Source organism: Acanthochromis polyacanthus, chromosome 8 (genome assembly GCF_021347895.1).
Source record: "Acanthochromis polyacanthus isolate Apoly-LR-REF ecotype Palm Island chromosome 8, KAUST_Apoly_ChrSc, whole genome shotgun sequence".
In the NCBI taxonomy this organism is placed as follows: Eukaryota; Metazoa; Chordata; class Actinopteri; family Pomacentridae; genus Acanthochromis; species Acanthochromis polyacanthus.
The window spans coordinates 33,309,960-33,323,447 of NC_067120.1; the positions used below are offsets into that span (position 1 = coordinate 33,309,960).

Below are 13,488 nucleotides of genomic sequence, written 5' to 3' on the forward strand. Positions count from 1 at the left end.
TTCTCTAAACCAATCAGAGTAAAGATGTGGCTTCAGTGGTTTAAAATGGTGACAAGCGGGTGTCCAGATAGTTCAGCTGGCTGAGCTGGCGACCCATAAACAAGAGCTAAAGACCCCGACGCAGCGGTCATGTGTTCGAATCCAGCTCACGGCCATTTACTGCATGCCGTTCATCATTTTACCCACGTTTCCTATCTCACTCTGTCCACTGTCCTATATAAATAAAGACAAAAAGGCCAAGAAATAAATAGTGCAAAGCAGAATAGTTTAATTTGATTTGCAGGGAGACAAACGCTGTCATTCAGATGGAAAATCTACTAAAAACTAGCAGGGCCGCTTACTTGAAATTTTGAAAACTGGAAATTTTGAAAGGGTTTCTGCTTTTGCTACTCAAAGCAAAGGTGATTTTGAAAATGTTAGCATGTAGATAGAAAGCGGGGAGGAGAAAGACGTGCACAAGTGACAGACTTCTCGTTGTATGGAGCGATTTCAGGAGGACTTTTTCCAAATTTTATACCAATACTGCTACAAAAACACCGCAGACAACAAACGACAGTTCACCTTTCTTATTGATAATATTCTACTAACTATAGTGACAAAAACACTTTGATATGTTTGTATTTCTTAAAACCAGAAACAAGGATCCAGCTTCATTGTTCCTTTAATACAATGACAAGTAGAATTGTTTTGGTGGAACATTTGCATTCAGGGAGACAAATGGATTATCTAACAAGATAATAAGTGAAAAAATAACCAGTATGGATATCTGACTGCACAATCCAAATCGTCTGTAAAACTTGAAGTTTGAAAATTGTTGTTGTGGATTTTGGAAACACTAACATGTAGATGGAGAGATAGAGGAGTCTGGTAAGTGAGACTAATTACAAACAAAGGTCTGTGCATGTACTGTGGCTCTCTGAATGTCTGAATGAAGCCGAATGAGCTTTGAATGACAGAATGTTGTAGCTTTAACAGACTGATGAATCCAGCAACGTTACGTTTCCACGTCTCAAAAGAGCTTACATAGTTTAATTTCAAATGAAGGTTTTCATCTTTAGCAGGTGACCTTATATTTTGCAGGCAGATGTTATTTTCTGTAGCTAATTAATCTATAGTAGCTTGCCTTAAATGTTAAGTCACATTCCTTAACGTGCGTTTGTTGAAAACATCATCTAGGCTGACTTTGAAATGGTTTAAAAATGACTCACTAAAACACTGCAACTGATGGTTACATTTATAATGTTCTGTTGATAGACTGAAGCAAAAGCTGCATGTTCAAGAGGAAAAATAAAAATAGAGGAAAAATAAAAATAACATTCTGCTATAATTCTCTTTTTCGCTCTTGCACATATTTTTCACTCTCAGTTGTAGATCATAAATAAATGTCATCAACAGCAAAAAGCATCACTATGGCAACAGCTAGGGGCCGATTGATATGTTTTTTTCACGGCTGATACAAATGAAATGATATTTGGACCATATATACATTAATACATATCATATACGATACAAATACCAACACCACACTTAATGGAAATCTCTTGAATTACAAATGAACAAGCGGCTGAATCTGAGCCATTTTAAAATTCCTCTGGTTTATCAGAAATCATGGAACGAGAACAAGGATGCTGATATTTAGAAAAAAGCTGAATATCAGATCTGTTGACTGGACGGGACAATTATCGCCCCTGGCAACAACACCAGCTAACTTTTTGCTTTAAAGCCTCATTTCTAACAACAAGAGAAGATGGAAGTAAGAAGGTTGTCATGTTTGCTTCGTTAACAGATGATGTATCAGCTCACTCCTACAGAACACATGGAGGAGACAACATCTCTACACAGAAACAGGAGTGAAGTCACTTCTTGCACAACAAAAACTATCTAGAACTTAACCAAGACTTTCAATCAGAAACATACTTGATACAATCACAACATTTCCTTCTACAAGAATGGATAAAATGTAGACGATGCACCAGAAACATTGTTGGATCTTGGAAATGGACGCCATGGATGTTCTCCATACAAAAAGCTTTAGCGTGTCCCAACAGATAGTATCAACTGTAGTATGTCAAAAATACCAGTATGCCCTCAAACATCTGGTTTAATACTGCCTTAGGACTTTTCTGAGAAGAAAATACATTGTAAAGAATCATACTTGAGCTGCAAACAGTGAACAAACGGCAAGAACATGATGGTCAAAGTTTAAGGTGCGATACTGTGATGAAGTACGAACTCACAACTGTATGTATTCTGCACCAAACAGTGTGTTCTTTGCGACAGCAGCAGTAGTTAGAACTGAAAGTTTTAAAAAAAATAGTCGCAGTGATTTGTAATGTTGGCCGTGTTTCCACAGCAGCGAGGTTAAAACCACAGGACAGCACTCCAAAAAGAAATTTCATTTTTCCAGTTGACAGTGTTTTGTGTTTAGCTGCTTGACAATTCCAGCACTTGGACTCACTTAAAATCCCCCTCAGTTGAACAGGCAGTACAAGAAATGTGGTTTTGGTAGAACATGATGAATAAATTCTGCAAGATTTGGAACAAATTGTGTTTTTGTGCTGGATCATTTTGTAATCTGATTTTATCCTTTAAATAGCAGAATTTACAATTTCACATTGCTCTGTTGGTTTCAGTGGCATCATAGTTTTGATTCTGTGCTCAGCAGATACTGTATATGAACCTCAAATTATTATTGTGTCCACATAGCCGTGTGGCTTCACATATGCATTAATTTCAAGGCCATTTACCGCGTACGCATGGACCCTAAGCACCGACTATACTCATGAATAACGCTGCATGCATGTCCAATTTCCATGTCAAGGCCTAAAGACAGAACTGATTCCTACCCTCCTAAACACACAACACATATCAAAAATTGAATTTAATCAAACATGTCAAAACATATCGAGGATGTTAATGTGAAAAGGAACCATTCATCATCAGAGCGTTTAATTGACTGCAGATAAACATCTATCAGGGGGACAGCAAAGGAAGATAGGACTTGACGTGTTGTTTTTTTCATGAACTATTTCAAAACGACTGAACTAGGCTGTGCAGTGTCATCATAAGGTCCATGTTTCTTATTTGTAGGCCTACATCTTTGATTTTCTCAAAGCCTCATAATGAATTAGTGAATTTTCTGGGTTACCATGGTGACAAGTCCTAACCTATCTAATATATATTTGTATGGTTGAAAAGGAGCATCAGAGAAGTAATAATTAAATTCATTCCAAAAATATGTTGATTTGAAATGTACTCATAATGCAGTGTCTCATCTGTCCCCTGTGGAAGTTCTTCCCTTTTATTGCTTTTTAAAATTGAATCATTGTCAATTGAATTTGGCTTTTTTTGTCAAAGTGAAAACTGATTTCTATGAAGTAATGTCAATTAAATAAAAACAAAAAGCACATGCTTGCAGTTTGGTTGCACAGGAATGCAATTTTTGGTGGATGGCCTGCTAATCTCACACTACCCATTAGGAGCAAACAGCTTCAGTACATTTTTAGAGAACAAATGCAATGATTCTTGACAAATTCTTCACTGCAACATGGTGCAGCTGTCTACTCTGAGAACACGCTCAACGCAAAACGCCACAAACTCAGGCACATAAGAAACAACATTATCTGTACGCTGCTACATCTGGAGGCTGGTTCTAGCTCACAAACCTGGGAAATTGTTGGCGAGATTGAGAAGAAAGGAAAGAAGCGACGCTGTGTATGTAAAGTTGGCAGAGAGTGCATTTGTGTTTTCTCACTGCCAGGATAATAATAAAACTGTGTGTGATTGTGGCCGGCTTTTACAAAAGAGGACTTGCTCAGCGAGTTACACAAAAAGGTGTGACATCATCGGGGACACACAAGAGTTTCTCCGAACAAGAGACTAAAATAGACGATGACGTTTCCCTCCCTCCCTCCCTCTGGTAAAACACCCATCTCTTTCTTGTTTACCTGTTTCTGTTCATACATGTTCTCCTCACATTCATTTTTTGCCATTCCAATAAAGCCAATTTGTTTTGCAGCTTCTCACAATACTTTCTGGCTATTCTCCGTCTCTCGCTATCCCTCATACTTTTCCTTTCTGTATGTAAATCATTGTGATCCAACTGTAACCCCAGGAGATGAAAACAGAAAATCTGAATCCGAGAGCGAAGCATGCAGAAACATGTATCTCATTATCACATCTTTGCAGAGGCAGGGAAAGAAAAAAAAACAGCCCAAAAAACAAAACAAAACAAAAAAAAACAGGCATGCTAATATCACACTCACTGTAAACATGAGCTGGCATCCTCCCAGTATGTAATCCAGAAATGTGTAGTCTCTGGTAATCTAGAGACACAAGAGGACAACGGAAGAAAACAAGAAACATAATTGAAGTCACAAGAGAAAAGAGAGAATGCACCTCGGAAAAATAAACGTTTTTCACAAGGAGAGGCCCTAAAGTTTGTATTAAAATGACATGTCTTTTTCCAATATAACGCACCACCAATGGAGCACTACTTATTATCTTGTTTGAACACAATTTCCACTCCAATTACAATGAATATTTAGCGTGGATTTTACTGTCATTAGTCTAATCCCTGCCGGCAGCCAACAAATATAATTACTATATTAGCAGTTTTGTTCATTTGCTGCATGTGTGTCTGTGCAACGCTTGTCCATGACAGTGTGTACGCAGGGGAAAAAAAGAAAAGGAAAAGAATCAATTATGAAAGCTTGTCATGGTGCACACGCAGCTTTAATGTCGTTCCAATAGGCATCTAAAGACTCTGTGTTTCCGCTTAATGTGTCCTCCGTGGGGCTCCGAGCTGCTGCACTAATTAGTTATTCAGGAGGAGTTATGAACGCCCAGTTTGAAGTGTGTCAGCTGATCGAAAACCACAATTCACTGTCAAGATGGGTCATTAAGACGTGATGAGAAACTGAATGATCCAGCTGAACTGCTAGGTGGGCTATTTTTGTTCATCCAGCTTAGAATTTCACTGGATGTAATTTACTGTACTGATATTTTCAACAGAAGATTACGTAAGTAGCTTAAACCAGCTGTTAAATGATGCTTATGGCTTTAATCGTGCACTAAATCAAAATGTGACTTGCAGTTCTAAAATATGCATGAAACAGTGTGCAGCTTTTAGTCTTTTTAGCTCATTGTTTTTGATTTGACAGCAGGAAAATTCTACTTTATGGACAAGTGTTGTAGTTCATGTTAACCCTAATATGAAAGCAGGAAGCCAAGAGGTGGCGTCCTGCAAAGCAAGTTCAGCTAAGCCAGAAGTGTGTTTAGATCTTAGTGCCAAATGATATTAAGTTAAAGTAAACTGATGGTTGGTAAAGATGTTTGCTGCTAGATTAAGATATTTTGTTGGTGAAACAAAGAGTTTTTGCTCCCTCATCAAATTATATTTATCCTTCTTAAGACCTATATATAATACTACTATAATATGATGTTTTCATAGTTGAATTAGTCAAAGCATGATGGAAACCCATAAGAAACAATGAAGTGAACAATTATTTATCAGGTACATAAATGTGTTGACATTTGAATCATGCTTTCTCCAGCATCTTCAGCTAAATATACACTGTAATGAATGCTTTATTAACTGCAGTTTTTATAACAATTCACTGAGATTTTATAGAATGTCCCTGTTCTGTTAAATTACAGATAATGACTAGTAAAATCACAGGAAAATATATTAACCTACATGTTGGATGGAAAAAAGGGCCAAAAAATGTAAAATTCTGTATATTTACAATGGGAATCATTATATATAATTACTCATCCATCCATCCATCACCTATTCATCCAGCCATTCATCCATGCATCCATCCATCCATCTATCCATCCATCACCTACTCATCCATCCATCCATCCATCCATCCATCTTTCCATCTGTCCATCCATCCATTACCTACTTATCATCCATCCATGCATCCATCACCTACTCATCATCCATTCATCCATACATTCATCATCATCCATCCATCCATCATCAATCCATCACCTACTCATCCATCCATCCATCACCTACTCATCCATCCATGCATCCATCCACCCATCACCTACTCATCCATCCATTCATCCATCCATCCATCCATCCATCCATCTTTCCATCTGTCCATCCATCCATTACCTACTTATCATCCATCCATGCATCCATCACCTACTCATCATCCATTCATCCATGCATTCATCATCATCCATCCATCCATCATCAATCCATCACCTACTCATCCATCCATGCATCCATCCACCCATCACCTACTCATCCATCCATGCATCCATCCACCCATCATCTACTCATCCATCCATATATCCATCCATCTCTCACCTTGCAGGACTTGACAATGATAATTCCAGAGTTCTTGTAGTTCTTCTTCTTTTTCTGTTTCTTGGGGTTGATGCAGTCAAACTCCACCTGAACAGACAGAAATAGGAAAAATGAAAAGTATCAGCATCTCGGTGAAAAAGTTAAAAAGAAAAGAGTAAATGAGGGGGAACACAGAGGTGGCAGCGCAGTCAAAAAGATGGAGACAATGATTGGAGAAGGTGACGGCTGAGAGACTTCGATCAGTATGTTTTCCAAACTGTCAGGCGTGCTGATATATTATAAGTCAACTGTACTGTATAGTTAATATAGGCACCTATATGTACACAGGAAGTCCAACAATGGTGTGCTAAAAACAACAACTATATTTTCATTTTATGTGATTAAGATGGAAGAAAAACACAAGAGTCGGACTGTGTTTAATGCCTCCAGATAGCAGCGTGTTTGATCAGAACAGACTGCATAGACTCATGCTGTAAGTCAGCCGGTGATTCATATGACAGGTAGCTCTAAACGCCTTGTCGTGTTACTGGGGCTCAGCTAAAGGCTGTTTTACATCTCAAAAGCACCTCACATTTTCCCATCCTTCTTTTTCACACACTATCTCTCTCCAGGCCTCCATCCCCCATCTCTCCATCCTGCCTGTCTTTATTTGCTTGTTATTTTGCCCCCCTACATCATTACCACACATGAAGGGACCCAGTGGGAGAACGAGTCATGAGGCAGCGTCAGCAAACGTTCACTGCTTCACAAAAAAAACTAACGCAACAAAAAACACACACACACAGTGCTGCTAATGAATGAACTGTTTTCTGATCTCTTGCATCTTTTACATCTTTCACAGACCAGAAATTCAGAAAGTGAAGAGAATGAATCTCAACAGGATTGGAGAAAATGCTAATGCAGGCAGGATTTATTCCGGCTTCATTGTTGACAAAGTGACTAAATGCATTTAAGGTCCAAATTAAGCGATGTCGGGCCGAGCTGTGGCCACAGCAGTGAAGACAAGATGAAACGAAACTGGTTGGTGATGGAGCACGACTCAGACACTCGCTGTCTCATTATTTTAGGTTTCCAAATCCAAACATTAGGTTTCTGTTCTCAAGGAATTCAGCAACTTAGATTCATTAATATTCACCCTTTATGTATGATGCATATAACACATATGAAACAATGAAAATCTGCATATTCATAAAACTATATGTAGTTATGACTAATAAAAGTCTGTAACCACACTAGCTAAGGATGTAATGTTTAATAAAGACCACAAAAGTTAATTCAAATCTTCTATTTGTATACAGTGCCCATTTAAAGTATTCATCCTCCCTTTCAGGTTTTCCTCCTTTCAAACATTTGTTCATGGTCAAATTAATAGGGCTTTTAAAAAACAATGTACAAAAAAATTTCTGTCATGTCAAAGTAAAAACACATTTCCACTAAGTATTGTTAATTAATTCCAGTATAAAAGATAAAATTAATGATTGTATGAGTGTTTACCTCTTTAAAAAGCTTCATTTTGGTCTCAGAGTAAAGAACTTTCTTCTAGTTGACTTCAGAGTCTCTCCCATCTCAGCTGCCGAAGCCTGAAACTCCTTCAGGGGAGTCATAGGTGTCTTGGTGGCCTCCCTCATGAGTCTCTTTCTTGTTCTGTTTCTAAGGGCGTTCTGCTGTAGCCAGATTTACACGTGTCATATTCCCTCCATTTCTTAATGATGGATTTAAGTGGACTCCAAGGGATATTCAGTGACCTGGATATTTTTGTGTCCATCCCGTGACGTTTGTTTTTCAATAACCCTTCAGCAGAGTTGTTTGAAGTCTTCTTTTGTCTTCATGGTGTAGTTACATCCAGGAGTACCGAGTGACTGGACCTTCCACATACAGGAGTCTTTACAACACAATCACTGAGACACGTTCACTGACCTCAGGTGTCAACTGGCTACACTCGTGTTGAATTAGTTACTTTAAGGAGGATGAATATTTTTACATTTTTGTAATTTATTGACATTATTTTGTAGAAATGTGTTCTCACTTTGGGCTGCACAGTGAGGTAGTGGTTAGCATGTTCGCCTTGCAGCAAGAAGATCCCCAGTTCAAATCCCGGCCTGGGCCTGGGATCTTTCTGCATGGAGTTTGCATGTTCTCCCTGTGCATGCGTGGGTTTTCTCCGGGCACTCCGGCTTCCTCCCACAGTCCAAAAATATGCTGAGGTTAATTGAGTACTCTAAATTGCCCATAGGTGTGAATGTGAGAGTGATTGTTTGTCTGTATATGTAACCCTACAACAGACTGGCGACCTGTCCAGGGTGTCCCCTGCCATCGTCCGAGTCAGCTGGGATAGACTCCAGCACCCCCGCGACCCTAGTGAGGATAAAGCGGTGTATAGAGAATGGATGGTGTTCTCACTTTGACAATAAAGACTCTTTATTTGTACATTCTATAGACCCTTTATTTGTTTACAAACATTGTGACTTTTTTTGTGGGCGGGGCTTATGCTGGAGGCAAAAGCGGAGCGAGAAGTCAAGCAGGACTGGGAGTATTTAGTTTGTGCTGGGAGTTTGCGCTGCAAACTCGAGCATTTTTAACCCGTTAAATTTAAGTGTACCGCCAGCGGTACACTTACTAATTTGCATAGGAATTTAAAGAATGTCCGAAGGCTGCAAACGCGATTATACAAACACTATACGCCGATGGAAAGCTTAGATTCTCATGAATCCGCCGGTATAAACCACTTTCAGATGTGATTACTACAGCGGGTGAGAAAAACACATTTGTCTGACAAACAACAAATATCCATCCATCCTTTCTCTGTACACGGCTTCAACGTACACAGCGCGACTCACATTTCCGGGTTCATTATTACACACAGATGGAAATATTCCACAAAAACGGCCATAAGCTAACCTTGGTTATCCAGACAACACAAGCCAGTAAACTATTTTGTCCAAAACATGTCTTGAAGTTGGTATATAATCCATGAATCGGTCGTTTTCAAGGAAATGCACCTCGCGATGCGCGTCCAATATTCTCTGTATTTCTCATCATATTTAACGGGTTATTTTTTTTCTGTGTCTTGTTGTGTCCTTGTTCTTATGGTATGTGTATTTGGACCCAGTGTCTGGAATAAAGCTGAATTGAATTGAATATTTTTTATTTACAAATAGAATATTAGCGATTTTTTGTACTGAAAATGGCTGGAATTGACTGCAGCTGATCGTCTCTGTCCAGTCTTTTCGCCTCAGTGCATTTAACCACAACTGTCTTCGTTCCCTCTGAGCACGAGTGTTCGGTGGAATCCTATAAAACTTTAATTTGCGTTCGCCAATGTAATTCTTCCTATTCTGGCATCCAAAAACACAGCAGGACGACATTTTAGAAAAGTTGATAGAGCCTAGTCCCTCAGTCTTTCGCCTTTCTGTCCGGCCGCGGGCTTCCTCTTTTGCCTCCAGCTAAAGCTGTGACGTCATTCATGACGTGGATCATTAAAGGGTCTATAAAGACACCCAATTATAATGACCATGAGTCAATGTTGAAAAGCAATAAAAGGAGAAAACTTCCAAGGAGGGTGTACACTTCATAAAAGCCCTGTAAATCCACACTGGCAGCCCTATAATGGTCATAATGCAAAGAAAAGTGAAGTTGATGTTATTTATATGTCATTTTTAAAACAACAGACATTGATCAAAACTGTTTTTCCAACGGGAAATAAGATTGTTTTAACACATTTATCCAACAACTTTAAAGAAGAACACTGCTGTAAAGGGTGGTTGGTGACATCCTTAACTTTGGCACTGGAAATCGGTGTTCAAATCCTGGTAAGGGCGCAGTTGTCCAGTGAGGGCCACTAGGCAAGGTCTTTAGTGCTGCCTACCTACCTTGTGGCTCATTGCTTTGGATAAGTGCGTCTGCTAAAACTGTAAACTGCAATGAATGTAGGATGTAAGATTTCCCCAACATGTGCCATTTTAAGGATGCTCTGACCCAGTTGTCCCTGCCAAAATCTCTTAGATCCTCACACTGACCATTTTTCCTGCTTCAAATACGTGAACTTCAAGAATCGACTGTTCATTTGCTGCTTCACACATCCCACCTCTTGCAGGTGCCGCTGCAGCGAGATAATCGATGTTCTCCACTTCACCTGTCACTTGGTTTTAATGTGATGGCTCATCAGGAAACGTACAACCACACAAACACACAGTCACATCAGATAAAGTCCGTGTTTTACCTCCACTGAGTTCTGGGCTTCACTCATCTTGGAAACTGTGGTCAGAAACTCTCCGATGAAGTCGTGGCCTCCATCGTTGTCATAGTCGTAGCAGAGGACCTGACAACGTGCAGAACGGATCACATCAGATGCCATCTTTATCCTTCTGAATCTGTTTTTATCTGCGGTATCTTCTTTTTACTTTACCACACAAGCAAATGCACAAGATTAACAATTCTAGTACATTATCACAGTTTTTTGTTGCGTTTGTGGGTTTTTCAAGGACAAAAAAATCCCATTTAACACAAAACATGATAAAAGAAGCAACAAACTGCAGCCAACCTTGATGTTTCTGTCCACGTCTCCATTGCACAGCGAAATAAGAGGCACTGTAAAAGACTTCCACGCTGGATCTAAAGTGTTCTTTATCACCTGAAAACACAAATAGACACATTTTCATATATTGTGTAGTTGCAGAGCAGAATTACCTCCATGTATACCATAAAATCACAGTGCATCACCTCCTCTAACTCCTGGTTTAGCCGACAACGACGGCTCATAAGCGGCAGTCAGATGACGGTGTTTTACACACGTGGACAAAATTGTTGGTACCCCTCAGTTAAAGAAGGAAAAACCCACAATTCTCACTGAAATCACCTGAAACTCACAAAAGTAACAATAAATAAAAATTTATTGAAAATTAAATAATCAAAATCAGCCATCACTTTTGAATTGTTGATTAACATAATTATTTAAAAAAACAAACTAATGAAATAGGGCTGGACAAAAATGATGGTACCCATAACTTAATATTTTGTTGCACAACCTTTTGAGGCAATCACTGCAATTAAACGATTTCTGTATTTGTCAATGAGCGTTCTGCAGCTGTCAACAGGTATTTTGGCCCACTCCTCATGAGCAAACAGCTCCAGTTGTCTCAGGTTTGATGGGTGTCTTCTCCAAATGGCATGTTTCAGCTCCTTCCACATATGTTCAATGGGATTCAGATCTGGGCTCATAGAAGGCCACTTTAGAATAGTCCAACGCTTTTCTCTCAGCCATTCTTGGGTGTTTTTGGCTGTGTGTTTTGGATCGTTGTCCTGTTGGAAGACCCATGACCTGCGACTGAGACCAAGCTTTCTGACACGAGGCAGCACATTTCTCTCCAGAATGCCTTGATAGTCTTCAGATTTCATCGTACCTTGCACACTTTCAAGACACCCTGTGCCAGATGCAGCAAAGCAGCCCCAAAACATTACTGAGCCTCCTCCATGTTTCACCGTAGGGACAGTGTTCTTTTCTTCGTATGCTTGGTTTTTGAGTCTATGAACATAGAGTTGATGTGCCTTACCAAAAAGCTCCAGTTTGGTCTCATCTGTCCAAAGGACATTCTCCCAGAAGCTTTGTGGCTTGTCAACATGCACTTTTGCAAATTCCAGTCTGGCTTTTTTATGAGTTTTTTTCAGCAGTGGTGTCCTCCTTGGTCGTCTCCCATGAAGTCCACTTTGGCTCAAACAACGACGAATGGTGCGATCTGACACTGATGTACCTTGGCCTTGGAGTTCACCTTTAATTTCTTTGGAGGTTGCTCTGGGCTCTTTGGATACAATTCCAACGATCCATCTCTTCAATTTGTCATCAATTTTCCTCTTGCGGCCACGTCCAGGGAGGTTGGCTACTGTCCCGTGGGTCTTGAACTTCTGAATAATATGAGCCACTGTTGTCACAGGAACTTCAAGCTGTTTAGAGATGGTCTTATAGCCTTTACCTTTAAGATGTTTGTCTATCATTTTATTTCTGATGTCCTGGGACAATTCTCTCCTTCGCTTTCTGTTGTCCATGTTCAGTGTGGTACACACCTTTTCACCAAACAGCAGGGTGACTACTTGTCTCCCTTTAAATAGGCAGACTGACTGATTATGAGTTTGGAAACACCTGTGATGTCAATTAAATGACACACCTGAGTTAATCATGTCACTCTGGTCAAATAGTTTTCAATCTTTTATAGAGGTACCATCATTTTTGTCCAGGCCTGTTTCATTAGTTTGTTTTTTTAAATAATTATGTTAATCAACAATTCAAAAGTAATGGCTGTTGTTGATTATTTAATTTTCAATAAATTTTTATTTATTGTTACTTTTGTGAGTTTCAAGTGATTTCAGTGAGAATTGTGGTTTTTTCCTTCTTTAACTGAGGGGTACCAACAATTTTGTCCATGTGTGTAAATCCCCTCCAGTGACTCACCTCTGTCCTGTGCACCAGCATCCATTTACCATCTTCTCCTTGTTTGTGAAACTCCAGGTAGGGGTCCGACTTACCAAAGAAGTCCTGCACAGAGCACAGATCATTTGTGGGAAGAAAGTTCGTGTTATATCTTCATGTATCACAACTTGACCGCCACAGAGTTAGCAGAACCTGAACCTGGTGCTGCTGCTCTTTGTGTGCCCTGGTGGTTTAACCTGAAATCACATTTCAAGCTGTGATGTTTCTGATTTTCTGTCATTCTCCTGCTTCTCTGGTCACTTTAAATTCAATACATTTTAATGTTCTTTTCTGTTTATTTGGAAAGAGTGCAGCAGTGCGCACAGTCAGATAATCAAATCAATAAAAAACTGATAAAACAGCATGAGCAAGCCCAGTTGTGAGCAATATTTTAACAGCTCTCACCAATAAAAACACTGGTAAAATCGAGGTACTGACTCACAGTGACTCTCATTTAAAATAAGGAAGCAACTTTCACTTATTGTCTTTCTCGATGAACCCTTTGACCCTCTATGGAAACAGAACAACCAGGAATAGAAGCAGAAAGAACTCAAAACTGTCTTTTATGCAGTTTGACAGTTACAATGCAGCGAATCGTATAATTAATTACAAAAACTAAAGCTGAATTTCTTTGAGGATTTCCATCAACATTCTGGAATTCTTGGCTGAAGACAATGTTCCAGAATCCATCAATATTCTAGAA

General features: G+C 39.3%; 1 protein-coding gene across 3 annotated transcripts in view; it reads right to left on the minus strand.

Moving 5' to 3' along the window:
* The window catches only part of cpne2 (copine II), a 78,368-nt gene that overhangs the window by 43,561 nt on the left and 21,319 nt on the right, over positions 1–13,488 (minus strand). For all 3 annotated transcript variants that reach the window (XM_022205588.2, XM_022205586.2, XM_022205587.2), the window contains 5 exons: positions 12,768–12,851; positions 10,866–10,955; positions 10,545–10,643; positions 6,326–6,412; positions 4,266–4,325 (listed from right to left, as the gene is read on the minus strand). In XM_022205588.2, the coding sequence (XP_022061280.1) occupies positions 4,266–4,325; positions 6,326–6,412; positions 10,545–10,643; positions 10,866–10,955; positions 12,768–12,851 (420 nt within the window). The remainder of the gene's footprint in view (positions 1–4,265; positions 4,326–6,325; positions 6,413–10,544; positions 10,644–10,865; positions 10,956–12,767; positions 12,852–13,488) is intronic.